The 18,719-nt window shown below is 38.3% G+C and overlaps 1 protein-coding gene across 7 annotated transcripts in view; it reads left to right on the top strand.

The window, feature by feature from the left end:
* Positions 1 to 17,254, top strand: part of GTF2E1 (general transcription factor IIE subunit 1) — a 44,738-nt gene extending 27,484 nt beyond the window's left edge. For 2 of the 7 annotated variants that reach the window (XM_042954711.1, XM_042954710.1), the window contains exons 4-5: positions 1,850 to 2,088; positions 7,103 to 8,757. In XM_042954711.1, the coding sequence (XP_042810645.1) occupies positions 1,850 to 2,088; positions 7,103 to 7,530 (667 nt within the window). In that variant the 3' untranslated portion in view covers positions 7,531 to 8,757. Of the gene's footprint in view, positions 1 to 1,849; positions 2,089 to 7,102; positions 8,758 to 9,085; positions 9,114 to 13,581; positions 13,649 to 14,990; positions 15,206 to 16,576 lie in introns of those variants that run through there. The other 5 variants (XR_006207013.1, XR_006207012.1, XR_006207014.1 and 2 more) reach the window with 5 other exon arrangements.
* The last annotated feature ends 1,465 nt before the right edge of the window (positions 17,255 to 18,719 follow it).

Genomic DNA, 18,719 nt, shown 5'->3' on the forward strand with positions numbered 1-18,719 from the left:
ATGGAACCAGGAAGGAGATAGCTATGACAGTGACTAGGAACAGATATGGATTAAATTGAGACATACATAGTAAAGAGTGCAAAAAGTAACATTAGATGAATGCAGTAAGAAAGAAAAGGTAGGAAGAAACCAGTTAATTGCAACCATAACAAGACATTTAAACTACAAGGTGCAAATAGACGGATTGGGTACAGAGAGATGCCTAGTAGGCCCAGAGTCAGAGTGGAAGAGCAGATAACTGGGACAAAGTCTGTGAGACAGAATGGCACAGCCAGAGGCACGGATCAGCATGGTTTGGACAACTGGAAAGAGCACATTTTTTTGATAGCAAAAGTGGCAGTAAGCTTGTAAATATCCAGAGGGAGAACAGGAGGGATAGAATAAGCCCATGATTACCTCCAGAGGGTGATTAGACACAGTGTTCCTAGGTTGAGATGTAATGGGCCAAGCAGATACATGGATGGAGATCTACATCACAGAAATCTCGCATAAGCATGTAGTAAAAACAAAACAAAACAAAACAAACAAAAAACTCAAGTAGATGTTAGCGGGCCCAGGAAGAAGAGCAATGTAGTAAGCAGAAATGATGTAGGACCAAAGAGAAGGGAAAATAGTGAATGATTTCTGAGAGAGAGAAATACAGGACATAAAGCCAATGAAGAAGTGTTCATTAGGCTGAGATGAGACAGGGCTCCACACAGTCTAGGATCCATGGAAGAGATTCAGAGGAAAATGGAAGAGAAGTAAAGGAAAAATGGGCTACAAGAATCAGTCAATAGATACTTGAGGGAATACAGCAAAAGGTGTCAGAAAAGATACAGAGCAGGCACTAAATAAGCAGGTAGTTCATGAAACATGAAGATAGTTCATAGGGATAAAACATAGCTTTCTAAACAGAGATGGAGGGAGATCTATGCATAGAAGCTGATGCAGAAAAAGTATCAGTAGCAGGCAGAGAAAGACCAGGCATAAGCCTAGACACACAATCAAGTACATTCAAAAGAATGTGGAATGGACTGAAAGTGAAACAAGCAGATAAAACAGGGAATAGCAGAAAGACTGAAAACTTAACTAATAGGAGATAACATAAGTGACTAGAGAAAGATAAGGAATGATCAGGCCTGGAACAGGCTAAGAAGATCATGGGTGGCAGAGGTAAAAAGCAAAACAAAATAGACTGAGAAATAGATCATGGTTACTGCAGGGTAGAAATAATGGTTGGGGATGGATACGAGAGTCAGCATAGGTACAGAAATGGAAAGATACAACTCAGTAGAAAAGAGGTTAATTGTGCATAATGATATGCCTTATTTGGTGAATAGCAAGAGGGGAACATTAATTCTAAGTTGAGGCTGGTTTTGTAGAATACTTTGCTAGCTTCTCGGCACAAAAAGAGGAAAAACACACAGAACCACTTTGAATCATTCTTGGTTCAGGTGAGAGAGTGTTTTAAAAATGTAACATGTTTTGTTTGTTTGGGGTTTTTTTTGTTTTTAAACAAATTACTCATGAAAGGTATAACGGATTTTTGCCAGACTAGTGTCTTATGTCACCTTTATTATTGTCTCTTCTCCTTAAGTAGATTTACTGAGATATCTTAAATTATGAAACCTTATTAATTTGTATATATATCAGATGATCTAGTGTTTGAGGAAGTTAAATACAAATATGATACACTGAGTTATAAGAGTTTTCTCAGAATTGTTTAAGCATGTGTGCATGATTGCTAGATAGAATTTATTTGTAATTCTTCAGTAACCACCCCACCTCCCCCCCGCAACTGCACTTGTTTTCCAACACCAAAACTTTACTTTTTCTTCTTTCTGCCCTCTTCTAATCTTTTTTATAGCAAGGACCGTGCAGCAACCACTGCTGGAGCTGCTGGCCTGGCAGGTGGGCACCACCGGGAAGCATGGACCACCAAAGGTCCCTCCTATGAGGACTTATACACTCAGAATGTTGTCATTAACATGGATGACCAAGAAGATCATCGAGCCTCACTAGAGGGCAAATCTGCCAAAGAGAGACCCATTTGGTTGAGAGAGAGCACTGTCCAAGGAGCATATAATTCTGAAGAGATGAAGGAAGGTAAGAGTAGAAGTCAGTAAAATGAATATCTTGGGTTCAGTAGAAAATGAACTTGACTTAGTGGGCAGTTCTTAGGTTTATTGGTAATTCGTTATGTTTGTTTTATAAAACGTGCATTATAGCAGGAAGTAAGAAATTCAGCAATAAGCATTAAAACCAACAAATATATATTTGTATTACCCTTCAACTTAGTTGAAATGATAAGTAGACCCTTTTTAAATCTCCATTTTCAGATTTAAGAAATTACCATTTCATTGTCTTAATTTTGTGGAAAAGTGCTATTATGTTCAAAGTGGACAAATTCACCTCTTCTTTATTCTTTTGTTGCCCTAACTTCTGCATTTTTATTTCTCTGAATTGGGAGCCAAAACTATACACTAGTCCAGACTCTTATATGTTGTCTCCTCATGAACATTAAGGAGTTTGTGCTACCTGAAATATATAAAAAGAAGCTACCTGAGTAAAGGATTATGGATTCTTACCATCCAAGAAGATTGACAGAGCTCCATATTAGATTTTAGAAATCTCAGTGATCCATAAAGGGTTGAAAATTACATAATAACCAGCAGTTTGAAAACTACAGCATTTTACTTTTTAAAACTTTAAGGATTCAAAGACTTTGGGTGGTGATGTTTGGGAGTATATAGAAAATACAAGACTCAGACTGGACAAAGATTACTCAGAAACTGGGAAGCAGAGATGAAAAGGAGTCTGTATCTCTGGTTATGTTTCATCAGCATTAGAATCTATGTGATTCTATTCCCAGGTTATGCATCATTTCTAACATATCATCTGAGTATTGTTCTGTAATGGTAAAGAATTATCAGTAACTGAAAACCTCTTGTGTTTTGGTATTTCTCTAACCTCTTTTCCCTTTATGATTTGCATTTCTTTACTAATTATAGCAAACTGTGTATGCAAATAATTAAAAAAGTAGTGTGGAGTTGGGTGGTGATGGTAAAATCAGCTAATACCTCTACTGTGATTCTCTTTGGTGTTTGAATTCTAGTTGGAAAAAAAGTTTTCCTTGGGAACCATAGGGCACTCTCTAGCTCCTTCCTGCTGATTAGCTTGGCTCTGGTGTTCAGTTATTTTGATTCAAATTGTTTTAGATTATATAGGAGTGAGGCTGTGAACTGAGGAGTCTCGTTTTCTCCAACTTGGCCTCCTGCCTGTTCTTAAAGCTACCAAACCTTTTCTTTGAACTTAGAAACAAAATTGAATAAAATAAGTCTCATAAGCTTAACATTCGATGTGTTCAGTTCCTAGAATGATAGAATTTGAATTATAAAGGCCTTTAAAAAGTCATAGTTTACCCAATTCAGACTTGTCAATATGTCTTCCTATATAAAATAGGATACTAAGATGTCTAAATTTGTCTTCTTTAAGTTTTATGACAGAATAGGCTCTGTCTAGTGAGTGTGAAGTGAGTCTTCTTTGTCCAACACTTTTTTTAAAGTGTTTATTTTATCTTAGAGAGAGAGAGAGAGAGAGAGAGAGAGAGAGACCAAGTGTGAGCAGGGGATGGGCAGAGAGAGAGAGAGGGAGACACAGAATCTGAAGCAGGCTTCAGACTCTTAGCTGTCAGCACAGAGCCCTGTGGGGGACTTAAACTCATGAACTGTGAGCTCATGACCAGAGCTGAAGTCGGATACTTAACTGACTGAGCCACCCAGGCGCCCCTTGTCCAACACTTAATTTTCCTCGGACTTCAAGTCATTTTAATATATTTCAGAATTTTATAGATTCTATCAGGTGCTCATTAGTTTACTGAAAGCTGCTTTCCTTATAAATAGTCCTCTTCCCCCATTCCACCTTCATCTACATTTTTTGTTTTATTTTAATTGTCTTTTTCTGGGCCTTTTCCAACCATAATATACTTAATATCCAGCGACCAGAACAAAATATGTTGTCCATGCATAGATTCATCATTAATGATTTGAGTTTTACTTCCAGTATCCTGATTTTTACCTGATGCTTGTTGCTCTGTGTCTAGAAGCATATTAAGACCAACAACTTCAGAAACATGTGCAGGGATTTTTAAAGACCCTCCCTTGCCCTGTATCAGATAGCTTGGACCAGGTCTTTCAATATCTTTTAGATTATTTTTAAGTGGGCAGATTTTTTACACTTGCCGGTATAAAAAGAAATCCGCCAGTTTTCTGCCATTTATACAACTTTCAGCTCCTCTTATGTATGTTTTTTTTGCCACTAGTTTGGCCTTTAAGCATCCAGAATTGCTTAGCATCATCAGTGAACTTGACAATTTCCTGTTATATACATCTTCTTTGTAATTTATAACTCTATTAAATAAGACTGTGCTTGGAACTAGTGTTTCTACTTTACCATCCAGAAATTTGCTCATTTATCCTTATTTTCTTTCTGTCTTCATCTGTAACAGAATGGTTCCTTTTTCCCCCCAAACCTCTCAAGACCCTTGTCATAAATCTTTTAGATGTGACTATTTAGTTTATGAAACTAAATTGCTTTGCCCCTAATTTTATATTTACTTTAAACATTAATCAAAATCCTATGTTGGTAATAATATTAAGCTTATTGGAAAATTCTTATCAAAGCAATGATTGCTTTAGAGACAATTCCTTGTCTTTTTTTTCCTATCGAAATACTGCATTGGCAGTAAGGACTCTGCGGGCGGGGGGGAGCCTCAGCCTTCGGCAGTGTTTTAAAGTAGTGAAGTTTGACTTTAATTCTCATTTTTACATCCATGATACTAGAAGCCTATTTTCTCTAACTTGGAACTTCTTGAACTTTTCTTGAACTTTCTCTAACTTGAACTTTTAACTTCTCAGTTCCTGTTTCTCTTTCTGTCTCTTAGTTGCCTATTCTCTTCTCTCAGGAGTTCTACACTTTCTAAATTGTCCAGGGTTACACTAATCCATCCTAGTGTGTTAATGAGAAGATGCTTTCACTTCATTCATGGCCGGAGTTGGTCATTTCTGGGTTTTTTGTTTTTTTTTTTTTTTAAGTTTATTTATTTGTTTTGACAGAGAGAGAGCATACATGTATACACAGTTGGGGGAGGGGCAGAAAGGGAGACAGAGAATCCCAAGCAGGCTCCACATTGTCAGTGTGGAGCCCAATGAGGGGCTCAAACTCGTGAATATGAGATCATGACCTGAGGCCAAGTCAGACACTTAACTGACTGAGCCACCCAGGTGCCCCATTTCTGGGCTTTTTGTTGTTGATGATGATGATAGATAACACTAATCCAAGTGCCAAGTTTATTCTAAGCGCTTCACAGATATTAAGATATTCACTTAATCCCCACAATTATCCAGTGACGATATACTATTATTTTTTTCCTCTCTATACTTGAGAAAATTGAAGCAGAGAGAGATGAAGTAACTTGGCCAAAATCATACAGCTAATAACTGTTAGAGTCAAGATTTGAATCAGAGAGTTAGGTTCCAAAGAATATTTTTAATCCTTTTATGTTTTATTATTTAAAAAAACTTTTTTAATGTTTATTTTATTTTTGAGAGAGAGAGACAGAGCGTGAGCAGGGGAAGGGCAGAGAGAGGGAGACACAGAATCTGAAGCAGGCTCTAGTCTCTGAGCTGTTAGCACAGAGCCCGATGTGGGGCTCGAACCCGTGAACTGTGAGATCACGACCAGAGCTGAAATCGGACACTTAACCAATTGAGCCACCCAGGCGCCCCAATTTTTTTAATGTTTATTTATTTATTTTGAGAGAGTGCACCCACAAACAGGGGAAGGGGCAGAGAGAGAGATAAATTCCCAAGTGGGCTCTGCAATGTGGGGTTCAATTCCATGAACCATGAGATCACAACCTTAGCCAAAATCAAGAGTTGGACACCCAACCAACTGAGCCACCTAGGTGTCCCTAATTCTTTTATATTTTTTAAATGGTAGTATATTTGGTATTCAGAATACAGAATACAAATGTTTTTCTTTAATTTTTTTATGTGTAACTTTTCATGATGTGTACACAAAGTGATAGGTATGTGGTGAGAGAAGCTTTGTTCCTAAGACTAGATTCCTTTTTATAAAGAGTTCAAAGTACCCTTAGTTTGTTTCAGAAAAATAAAGCTGCATTTATTCACCAATTCATCAAATATTAATTCAGTGCCTAAGAAGTGATAGGCCCTATTCTGGGTGCATGGAATATATCATTGAATAAAAAAAGTAAATATCTGCTTGTGGAGAACCTACATCCTGGGAAAGGAGGTGACAAAGACAATAGACATAAATTATTATGTTGGAAAATAAGTGCTATGGGGAAAAGAAGAAAGCATTGGGAGTATAGGATGGGGTGAATTAACAGAAGGCAATATTTGAATGAAAACATAAAAGATATGAAAGATTCAGCTATGTAGATACATAGAGGAAAAATATCCCAGGTAGAGGAAACAGGCAGTACAAAGGCCCTAAGGTAGGAGTGAGTGTGGTATGTGCAGGGAATAGCATGGGGGCTACTATGGCAGGAGTAGAATGAGCAAAGGGAAAGAGAAAAGGTAAGTAAGTGAGCAGGAGGCGTTCCAGATAACATAGGACTTTAAAGACCATTGTAAAGCTTTTGGCTTTTACTTTCCAAGCAAGATGAGAAGCCACGTTTGTGATTTCCTATTTTGCCAGCTACTGTGCTTGTTCCTTCATAGACATAATTACATTTGTTCTTATCCAAAGCCCTGTAAGATAGATGTTTTTATCACTCCATTTTACAGGACAAGGTACCAAAGTTCAGAGACTAAAAACTTGCCCAAAGCAGTGTAGCTTGCATGTAAAAGAATGAGGATTCGAATCCAGACTGTGTTACTCTTAGAACCCATGCACTTAAACCATGCTACTTAAATTCCAGTTTGTGAGAAACATTTTGAATCTCTTATGGACAGTTGTTCAAAAACTGGAACCAGTGAAGTCTGTGTTACTTTATAATAATGTATTTAAATATTAAAATATTATGTATTTTATTCGTTATAAAGGAATGCCTTGTATATTTAAGGATATTGATTTTCTGGGTTTTTCCTTCCAGGTGGCATAGATATAGATGCGTTTCAGGAGCGTGAGGAGGGCCGTGCAGGGCCAGATGATAACGAGGAGGTCATGCGAGCACTGCTCATTCATGAGAAGAAGACCCCCTCTGCCACAGCAGGCTCAGTGGGGGCGGCTGCTCCTGTCACTGCTGCCAATGGCAGTGACTCGGAGAGTGAGACCAGTGAGTCAGACGATGACTCCCCACCTCGACCAGCAGCTGTGGCAGTGCATCATCGGGACGAGGACGACGAGGAGGACGATGAGTTTGAGGAAGTAGCAGATGACCCCGTTGTTATGGTGGCTGGCCGACCATTCTCCTACAGTGAAGTGAGCCAGCGGCCAGAGCTAGTGGCCCAGATGACACCAGAGGAGAAGGAAGCATACATAGCAATGGGACAGCGCATGTTTGAGGACCTCTTTGAGTGAGCTTTCCCTATCTTTTCTTCCTTTCTCCAATGCTAATTTCAAAAAGAAATTCCCTACCTTTGAAGAAAAATGTTTAAGTGGTGTTCTGCCTTTCTTGAAGTAAAGAGCTCAAGAATAATGGGAGAGAAAGTTTGATTTTTATGCCAGAAGCTTCCCCAAAGGTAGGTTGGCTATAAGCATTTCCTTCCCTGTTATTACTACAGTATTAATACCTTGCTGTATTTCAAATTTACCTAATCTTTGCCCCATTTTTCTCCCCTTCTGAAATGAATGCAGGCAGTCTTCCTGTCTGCCTGTAGAAGCCCACTATGACAGGTTATACGAATTCACTGATCACCTCCGTTTTGTTCTCACCAAGGATTCCCAACAGTTCCTGGTATTGCTGCCAAGAAGTTTGGCAACAGGCGAATCAATGATGAGTGACAGAAAAAAAAAAATCTTAAAACTTCTTATTGCCACACAGTTGAGGATTGGAGTCAATATATAAGACTCCGATGAAAATTTGTGTCTTTCGAGCTGACTTGACTGATAGTGTGTTGTTTTGCTTCATGCCTTTTGGTTTGGCTGTTGGATGATAGAAAACAGAATGTATACTTGGTAAGCCCTTGTGAAATTAGGAAAAAAAACATGGATGTAGGACGAGTTCCTGTACAGGGTTGGAGAGTGGAGAGCATTGGGAACAGTGCCTTTTAGAATTGCCTGAATTTGTGCTGATTTGGACATCCTTTATGGAAAGCTGAGACTGGTTCCCTTCTTTTTCCTATCTTCTACAGTGGTATAAATTGTTGAATGAGGCCATTCCAGCAGAAATCAGCATATAAAAATTATTACTCCTCTCTTTTTTTTCCTTTCTCAACATCATTGAAGGCCTTCTTTGTCTCTCTTTTGATTCTTGTCCGACATGGTGTTTTAGAATGCATCTAGTGCATCATTGAACATTGTAACCTCAAGGAATGTAGCTTACTTTTGGTTCTGATGTATAGCATGGTATTATTCCCTAAGGCAGAACTTTAAAAATAAAGAATATTCATGCAAGGGTCTATAGCAATTGTATTTTTTTTGTAATATTTTTCCTTGCATTATAATTTTTAAGTATTTATCATATTATAGTACACGTGTGAAGATAGATTTTAGAGTATCTGAGCCTTGTATGAAGTGATGTTTCATTTACTTGGGTTGTATTAATGATTGAATATTGACAATAAATCTATTTTATACCGACCAAAATTTGTTAATTTCTAGCTCTGTAACATCTTGGAGCATAATTAAAATGAATACTCTTCCCATTAAAACAGTGTTTCAGACTTTTTTCTCTTAATAGTTCTCTTTCAAATAACAGATACAGTTGTATGTGGTCTAAGTTTTTTCTGGCAATAAGCTGCCTTATGAATGACTTTTATGTATGTATCTTGTATATATGGTCCTATTCTTATTCTTTTAAACATTGTTTTTAAACTTTCATAGTTCTAGGAATAAGTTCATTTAAGTAAAATATTAATCAGGTTATTTATTTACTTACTTATTTTTATTTAAGTAATTTCTATACCCAACATAGGGCTTGAACTCGCAGACCCCAAGATCAAGACCCACACACTCTTCCGACTGAGCCAGCCAGGTGCCCCTAATCAGATGTTTTAAAACATAGTTGTAAGTGAACTGTCAGCTCTTTATTTCAATGAGTGATTGTTTCTTGCTATTTTTTCTTGAATCTAACTTGCATGTTCTACTTTTGAGAGCTACTGTTCTAGTTTTTCTTTCCTGTTATCTACCAGCCTCTTAAAGAATCATAGACTAGTTGCATATTTCTTTCCTCTCCTTCTTACAGTCTGTGTTTTTCCCTATACTACACTGAAATGGCTTTGTCCAGTGTAACAGCCCTTTATTTCTCAGTAATCCATCTTTTCTCCTTGAAACATTTTCACATCCTAGCCGTTATGCTGTCTTGGATCTCCTTAGTTCATTGGCTATTCTTTCTCAGTCTTCAGACTTTATTTCCTCCTCTGCTGTATCTATGCTGTATCTTTAAGCATAACTCAAGGCCTAATTCTGTGTGTGTGTGTGTGTGTGTGTGTGTGCGCGTGTGCGCGCGTGTGTGTGTGTGTGTGTAATTTGTGTTACAGAAGAATGTCACAAGTGAAGACACAAGTATGAATAAGTATCTAGTGCAGCAGTGTTTGAAATAAAATATAGATACATAAATATATTAAATATGCATCAATCAGGAATTAAATCATTTTTTCATGAAGTTCTGTAGCCATTAAAGAGAATGTATTGATAGGCAAAGATATTCATTATGTGTTAAGTATAGAAGGATTCTGGTTTTCTACATGTGTATGTGTAAAGAAGAAAGTATCTAACATATAATACTTACTATGTGCTTTACATCTGTTAACTCATTTAATCCTTTATAACAAACCTTTGAGGTAGATATTTGTATTCAAAGATACATATAATAAGCGATGATAGTTACTGTGGTCTTAATGGGTTATAGTGGAAAAGATATTCCCATTTTGTAAAAAGAATCAAGTGGACATTTAAAGAAGCTCTTGTAGAAAATATGCAGTAGAATTAAAGAAATAGAATGGCAAAAGCAAACTTTATGTTAGACTAGGATTTTTAGGTGTGACTTACTTTTTTAAAATCCTGGGTTTATCATTTCCTTAGAGAAATATCTCTGATTTTATGCCCAAAATTAATAGGAAAATATAATTTAATGTGTAACATTTTGGACATTACCCCCTATTTCTGTAATATACACAGGGATTCGATAGAGTTTGATATTATTTCATTGGACAGATTTATGTGTGTTGAATTGCGCAATAATCTGGTGAGAAAAGCCAGTCAGTGACAGCATGACCAAACATGGGAACCCTGCCAATTATCAGCCTCTGAAGCTGTAGTAAGGGCAGGCTCACCAGCAAAGTTGGTTGATAGATGTAGTCAGTGTCTGTTGACCTAAGGATGGCTGGAATTGTTACACTCAACAGCCTGTAATAAGGATTGGCCAGGAACTCATCGTCTCTGAGTGAGTTATTATAACTCTAGTATCAGCTGCACAGGTGTCCCAACCTTTCACTGTCCATTAAGATTTAAATAAAGAACACTTTTATTGTAATATTATGGGATACTTCTTACAATATCGTTTCTCTTTTTCTGGTGGGGAGAGTTGTGGAGGGGGCTAGTGTGGTTTATATTCTCCTGCTCTGCCTCCCTGCTTTCCTGGCTTCTCCACATCTCCTCCACACCACCTATACCAACTCCCACAGTGCCAGCAACACAAGTCCATGTAGCAGATACTCACTGAAGTTTTTACAGTAGTGGGAAGGAGCTGGGCAATGAGAGGGCGTTTTATCTCAGCACTGCAGTGTCAAATATAAGAGTAGATCATATATATCCTTGTTCTTAAAGAGTTTTTGCCATCCTTACCTGTCTCATCCCAAGTCCTGCCTTCAAATCTTGCTGAAATTTCAGCTTCCTGTTTCCCTTTCTTCATCACACCTTTTTTTCCAAAGGTCTTGGAAAGTTATAAATGTATTAGAGAAAATAACTTACTTGTTTTATTCCTATTTCAAGTAGTGCCTTGAAAGCTCTTATATCCAAAGTGGCCTATCCAAGATGGTTCCCTAACCAATGGGCCATCTTCCCATTGCTAAGTGTCAGCATAAGAGGTTAATTGGCTCTAAAAGGAACATTTTTCTTTTTCCACTACACTAAAAAATATTATTCATTATACTTTGCCAAAAGTCAAATGAATAACATGATGAATAACAATCTTGGCCTTCAGATGATCTATCTGGTAGAAAACTGCTTTAATTCTGTCTGCCCTTGAAGTTGAAGCCTCTTTCTTTCTAGAGACAGAACATGAGCAGGGGAAGGGCAGAGAGAGAGGGAGACACAGAATCTGAAGCAGGCTCCAGACTCTGAGCTGTCAGCACAGAGCCCGACGTGGGGTTTGAACTCAGGGACCACGAGGTCATGACCCGATCTGAAGTCGGACACTCAACTGACTGAGCCACCCAGGCGCCCCTGAAGCCTTTATCTTATTTACTTGCCTGCTTTCCCCAAATAGTACTTATGGAATATTGCTAATACTTAAGGAGTATTAAGTTTAAATTATCTAAAAATTTTTTCCAGGGGTGCCTGGGAGGCTCAGTCAGTTAAGCAGCCAACTTTCGATTTTGGCTCAGGTCATGATCTCATGATTTGGTGAGTTTGAGCCCCTCATTGGGCTCTGCGCTGAGAGTGTGGAGCCTGCTTGGGATTCTGTCTCCCCTCTCTCTGCCCCTCCCCCAATTGTGCTGTCTCTGTCTCTCTCAAAATAGAAAAATAAACTAAAAAAATTTTTTTAAATAATAAATCAATCCAATTTGGCTTGCCTGGAACTCAGAAGAGTAGGTTCTAGTCTCAGCTCCAATTAAACAGACACATAGTGACATTGTTACCTGAGGCAGTCTTTCTGGGCCAGTTTCTCAGCTGTCAATAATGAGAGGATTATGCTAGAATCACAGTGATTCCTTTCTGCTCTGATATCTTATGGAGGTAAGTGGTAGGTAATAGATTTTTAAATGAGGCCTAATAACAAAAACCAAAAAGCCTTCTGATGAGCAACAGCAATTCAAACCAGGTGAAGGAGATATCAAATGAGGGACTGGTGTAGTTGGCAGGTTTAGTATTTAAAATATAGCCAACTTCATCCTAAACATTAGTAACTAGGTTTCTCTTTGGTACTTCACTTCTAATCATCTGAATGACTGAGGAGGAAATAATTGAATGTTTCATAACAATTTTTGGTATTGTTTTGAGAGAATTGGACACTGAATGGAACAAGATTGGGAAGAGCAGTTCATTCTGTCTTGTACCAGTTGGTTCTATGGCTAGATTCCCAGCCAGGACAAGAGAAAGACTTAAATATGTACCTTTTTGTTTTCTTTATTCCTGAGCTTAAAATAAGTAATTAAGTGGAAATCAAAAAACAAAATATGAAAATCTTTAGAATTTAGAAATTGGCCCTATTCCACCTTCTATTTATTTAGCATTTCGTTTCCACCAAAGCTATTTCACGTGTGTTATCTCTAGTAGATCTCTAGCTGGGCTACTATCACTTTGTTTTTCTTTAAATACCTAAAAATTTCTTGGGGAAATGAAGATTTTTCAGAAAGGAATTGGTATTATGGTAAATTTACTGTCTATTCTGTTGGCTTTTAATATTATAAAAGCAGCAAACTGAACAAGATAAGTACAGGTACTCCTAAGCCATGTAAAACCAAATGGGTTGAGAAGAGTCATGAAATTTTATTTCTTCCTTTGAAGAGCTAAAGGAATGAAGTAATTATGGTGTGCCCTGAAGGAAAGAAACGAGTCTCTTAACTTCTGTTAAGAAAGAGCTTCACATCCTTCTGAGTACTAGAGGATGCCTTTCTTCTTCCATTTGCAAAGCACATAGGCCTAGTACACGACCCAGTTTCAACAATCAACCCACATTTCCCACCACACAAAAGTACATTATCGCCCACCTAATGTAAATAAGTCTGAGAAACTAGTCTGAAAAGAAGGCTGGTGCCAGGTCCTAAAGTGCCTTGAATCATGTTAAGGCACACAGGATGGTTGTACGGTTTTGTTGTTGTTATATAAATACATTAATTATTTAAAAACTCATCCAATAATAAATATATAGTTTTTTAAAAAGAACCCCCCCCCCCAAGCCCATCCCCATCTCACTACCCTGAGATAACCATTATCGATAGTTTAATGTGTATATCCCAGACCTTTTCTAGGCCTTTAGAAACAACATGCACACGATACCCCCCAATTCACTGTAATGCTTTTTAAGTAAATGCAACCACATACATGTTGCCAGTTGCTTTTGAAGTATCTTGGATATCTTTTCATGTCAATATATTTAGATCTGCTTCATTTTTAAAAATAAGGACTAGATAGAATTTTATAATACAGTTGTATGATGGTTTATGTAACAGTTTCCTTACTGAATGGCGTTTAGGTAGTATCTAGTTTTTCACTATTAAAGTAACCTCATTCTTTTCATTTTTCAAGTATTTCTGTAGGATGGAATCCTAAAGGAGAGCCAACCAAAGGGCATGTTCATTTTAAACTTTGATAGGTAATGCCAAATTACTCTTCAGAAAGAGTGTGGGAGAATTGTAAGCAGGGGAACAATTTGTAGGTTTGACATTAGGTTGGAGTTTAAAACTGGAGATTATTAAGGCAATTTTAATAGTTTTGGTGAGTAATTTGGTCTAGCAAACTGTCCAAGTCAGTGGGGATGGAAAGGAGGGGACAGATTTGGTGATTGGATAAGGCAGTAGAAACTTGGATGAAACTCAGGTTTCTGATTGGGTGGTGGTTCTGTTTACCAAGATTGGAAATCCAGGAGGGGCAGGCTTTGCTCCTGTTTCGGCTCCCCATCTCCATAACTGGCACTACCATTTCAACTGTATGCTTAACTATATCCTCTTTGTTAGCCATCCTTCCTTTTTTTCATCTCACATGTAACTCATCAGCACATCCTATAGATTCAAAATATAACCTAATTTATATAATCTAATTTTGAAGGTAGAGCTGACTGGAATTGGTGATAAATTGAAAGTGTCTTCTAAATCTGACTTCTCACTACTTCTACCCCTACCAGCCTACTCCATGCCACGTCAACTCTTGCCTTGTCTGGGGCAGCAGCCTGCCAACTAGTTTCCCCACTTCCACTCTTAAACCACCCCCCAAAACATGCAGGGATTTGACCATCCCCACACACAGACTTTTTAAAATGTAAGTCAGATGATCCTTCCCCCACCTTAGAATGCTTTATTGATTTTTTCCTAGAATAACATCCAAACTCCTTACCCTTTTCTTTAGGCCTTAAGTGGTCTGGCCCCTGGCTATGTTTATGACCACATCTCCTACTCTTCTTGTTAACTATTTTCTAACCACATTGACATTCTCTCTGTTTTGCAAACATGCCAAACTTCTTTCTACCTTCTTTGCCCTGTTTTCTCTATATGAAACATTCTTCTCCACTCTTGTCCCCGTTACTTTACTTTCAGCTTCAATGCCACCTTCTCAGAGAAGCCTCTGCCCTATTAGCTAAAGTAGTCCTCCCTTCCACTTACGGTATTTTCCTGTTTTATTTTCTTCATAGCAAAACTGCTATTTTAAATGAACTTGTTTATTTTTTATTTAATTCTGCCTCTCAACTTCTCCCCTAAAAGACTATAAACTCCCTGAAGGCAGGATACTAGCATGTAGAATTCTGGCACATTGTAGGCCCAGTAAGTGTTGAATGGATGGATGGACAGATGACTTGGCACAAAGCGAACATAGCATTTTCCCCACCAAGGCTGATCATTTTGTTCCTGCTTGCATTGCATTGTGTGTGTATATGTGTATGTATGTGTATATATATTCTCTTAATCAGTTAACTATGTTCACTTGTGGTTCATTGTACCTAGGGCTGTGTCTCCAGGACTAACAGTGAAGGGTGCTGAAATATAGCTTCTTGGTCACAGCCATTGAGACGTCTAGAAGCTTCAATTCTGGGGAACATTAGCTTTAATGTACATGGAAAAGGTAATTTAATGAGTATTTTTTCTAGAGCTGTACTGTCTGATAAGGTGGTCCCTAGCCACATGTGGCTACTGAGTACTTGAAATGTATGTAGTCCAAATTGAGATGTGCTATAAATATAAAATATATACAAATTTTGAAGACTCAGTATGGAAATAAAGAATGTAAAATACCTTATTAATAATGTTTATATTGGTAATGTGTTGAAAAGATAATACTGTAGATATGTTGGGTTAGAGAAAATGTACTATTAAACTAATTGCACCTGTTTTACTTTTTTAAAAATGTTTATTTATTTTTGAGAGAGAGAGATGGGTGGCGGGGGCGGTGGGGAGAGGCAGAGAGAGAGGGAGACAGAATCTGAAGCAGACTCCAGGCTCTGAGCTGTCAGCACAGAGCCCAATGCAGGGCTTGAACTCATGAATTGCTAGATCATGCCTGAGTTGAAGTCGGATGCTTAAGTGACTGAGCCATCCAGTCGCCCCACACCTGTTCTACTTTTATGGGCTGTCAGAAGATTTAAAATGACAAACAAGACTCACATTTGTAGCTTGCATTGTATTTCTATTGGACAGCACTGGTCAAGGGCATTTTCTTTGGGTGCTAGAGTTACATGTGTTGTCCTTAGTGATTATTTGCATTTTTCCTCAAATACAAATTTTTGACCTGAATACTGTGCTCATGCTGCTTTCTTCCCTGGCCCTCTACCAGAAAGGTAGGCTTTGTTTTGTTTGTAAGCTCTTTGTTCTTGGGAACAATAATGGATTTTGCTTCTAGTTTAATTTATCCCCTTTTAAGGGTAGGATTGGTTGGGGTGAGGTAGGGTTTTTTCAGTTTGATTTTCCCTGAAGTAGGAGGAAATGTGGGGATGTTAGCAGTGGTGGTGAGGAACTGAGACGTTTTTGACAACTGAGACCAAGGCTGTGGTGTTGAACGTGCTGCTGACTCCTGGGAGATTGAATGGCCTGAGGACCCTGCAAAGCCGTGCCAGAGATGGAGGAGCTAAGAGCCAGTCCTAAACCAGGAGGGTTGGAAGCCCAATATGTTTCTCCCTATGCATTCTATTATATATATATATGTGTATATATATATATATGTATATATATATACACATATATATATATACACATATATATATATGTATGTATATATATATATATATATATATATAGTGTATGCAAAATTGCTTATGTGTTGTCTGTATCTCCTTCTTGCCAGAATGTAAGCTCCATGAGGGCAGAGACTTTCTTGCTCACTGTAGTGTTCTGGTTCATATCTCTGACTCAGTGCCTGGCACATAGTAAGTAATCATCAATACGTATTGAATGACTACACAATTATGTTTATTCAGGCCAGGAGTAAACTATGGCCTTTATGTAAGAGACAGTTAACTTTCAGTTTCTGTTGTTACTTGTATACCTAATGTTTGTGATGCTATTTTGTATTATCTTCCCATTTGGAATGTTTACAGATGGTGAGTGCTGATCTGCATAGCAAAGGGCATTTTCCCAGCAACTGGTGAAACCATCTAACCAAGAGTACATGACCAGATAAATCTAACCTGAGGCTTACGTGTGGATTTGTTCACTTAGTCTGTGTTACAGTCATTTTTTTAAAGAAGAAATATGTAAGAACAAAGCTTGTGCTATTCCTTCAACTAGGGGTTTTATTTGTCTCATAATAAAATTGATGTTACCGTAGTTTCCTTCATGATATCAAAGACCCAGCTTTCTTTTATCTTTCTGCTTTGCCATTCTTGGCAAATGTTTGTTGCTTCATGGCCACATAATGGCTGATCCACCTACGCCTTCAGGAAGAATGAAGGAGAGAGTAAGGGGATGATGTATATGCCACCCGAGTCAGCATCCCCTCCTCCCTTTTTTATGGGATATCTTTATGGTGGTAAAATTCACATAACATAAAATTAGCCATTTAAAATGTACAGTTCATTGACATTTAGTACATTCACCATATTGTGCAACCACAATCTCTACCTAGCTCCAAAACATTTTCATCATACCAAAAGAAAACCCGGTACCCGTTAAGCAGTTGCGACCCATTCTCCCCCCTCCTCCCAGCCCTTGGCAACAACCAATCTCCTGTCTATGGATTTACTTACTGTGGATATTTTGTATAAATGGAATTGTACGTACAGTATGTGATCTTTTGTGTCTGGCTTATTTCACTTCTTTAGCATAACGTTTTCAAGGTTTATCCCTGCAGCATGTATCAGTACTTCATTCCTCTCTGTGGCTGAATGGTATTCCATTATGTGTATATACCACAATTTGTTTATCCTTTCAGCTGTTGATGGGCATTTAGATTGTTTCCATATTTTGGCTGTTGTGAATAATGCTGCCATCAATATTTGCATACAAGTATTTGAGTACCTATTTTCAATTTGGGGGGTATATACCTAGGGTGAAACTGCTGGGTCATATGATAATTCTATGTTTATATGCTATTTGTTTTTAAAATAATACATCTGCCAGAACTGTGTGCGATAATTACTGACACTCATTGGGGGAATAGAGAGGGGCTTACAACCCAGATGTCTGTTTTGGATGTGAGAGTCAGCCGAGAATACCAGAACTCTAATATCAGAATATCAGAAACCCTTTCCTGGCAACAGCTACAGAGGACAGAGTAATAGTTGGCCTGGCTATGAGGTAAGAATTCAAGAGTCCTGGATTTTCTTTCCTGGAGGAATTGCTTCTGAGTTCCTCTTTACATCCATCACTGGAGTTCAGACTAAGTCAAAACAGGGACTTATCCTGGCCCCCCAGAACCCTCACTTGGAACTGTGATCTCTATGCTCCTATTCTCTTTCACATAATCAAGCCTTTAAGTCCAAGGTCAGATGTGGGCCAATGTCTTCATTCGGTTAAGCGTGAGGTGAGGCCCTTCTGTTGAACATGCTTGGAAGTATGCCAGTCAGGGGTGGTGGTGAGGGCAATTGTTAAGATCCAGAGGATGGATCCAGAACTAAATTGCCTTTCACAAGTATTTGCTCAGTATGAAGTCAGCTTTAATCAGCCCCATTCCACCGGCTTTAAAAACGGGAGGCAGGCAGCTTTTCATTTCAGGGTAGTGACCTACCAGGGAGGTCTAAAGAATGATTCTGACAGTGTTCCAAGAGAATCCTTCCCTCCTGGTTTGTGCCTGTGTGCAGGTGTAATGTGTATGTAGGAGGGTGGGAAAAAGGCAAAACAGGGTGGGCCTTTATGTTTTGTGGGTGGGTGGAGAGGACCTACCATGCTGTGTATGTCAGTCACATTTCACATCTCTCTGACAGGCTGTAACTTCTAGTAAATTTAGTGATAATTTCTTTGCTGCTTTTCCTTCTGAGCTATACAATTATGGCAGTGTTATGGGTATCTATGTCCATGCCTTCTGCATTAGTCTACCTCCTTCAAGACGGACACGGTCTTTTTCCTCTCCTACCCCTAATGGGACAAAAACACCTACTAAGCAAAGAACAAACTGAGAATCTGTAACAGTGGCTACTTTTGCCTCCTAAACTCTTTTTCACAAAGAGTGCATTGGGCCACTGTGGGAATTCTTAAATATGTCCTTTTGACTGATGGTCTCTGTTTCAGCAGCTCTCTCTATAC

This window comes from Panthera leo, chromosome C2 (genome assembly GCF_018350215.1).
Source record: "Panthera leo isolate Ple1 chromosome C2, P.leo_Ple1_pat1.1, whole genome shotgun sequence".
NCBI lineage: Eukaryota > Metazoa > Chordata > Mammalia > Carnivora > Felidae > Panthera > Panthera leo.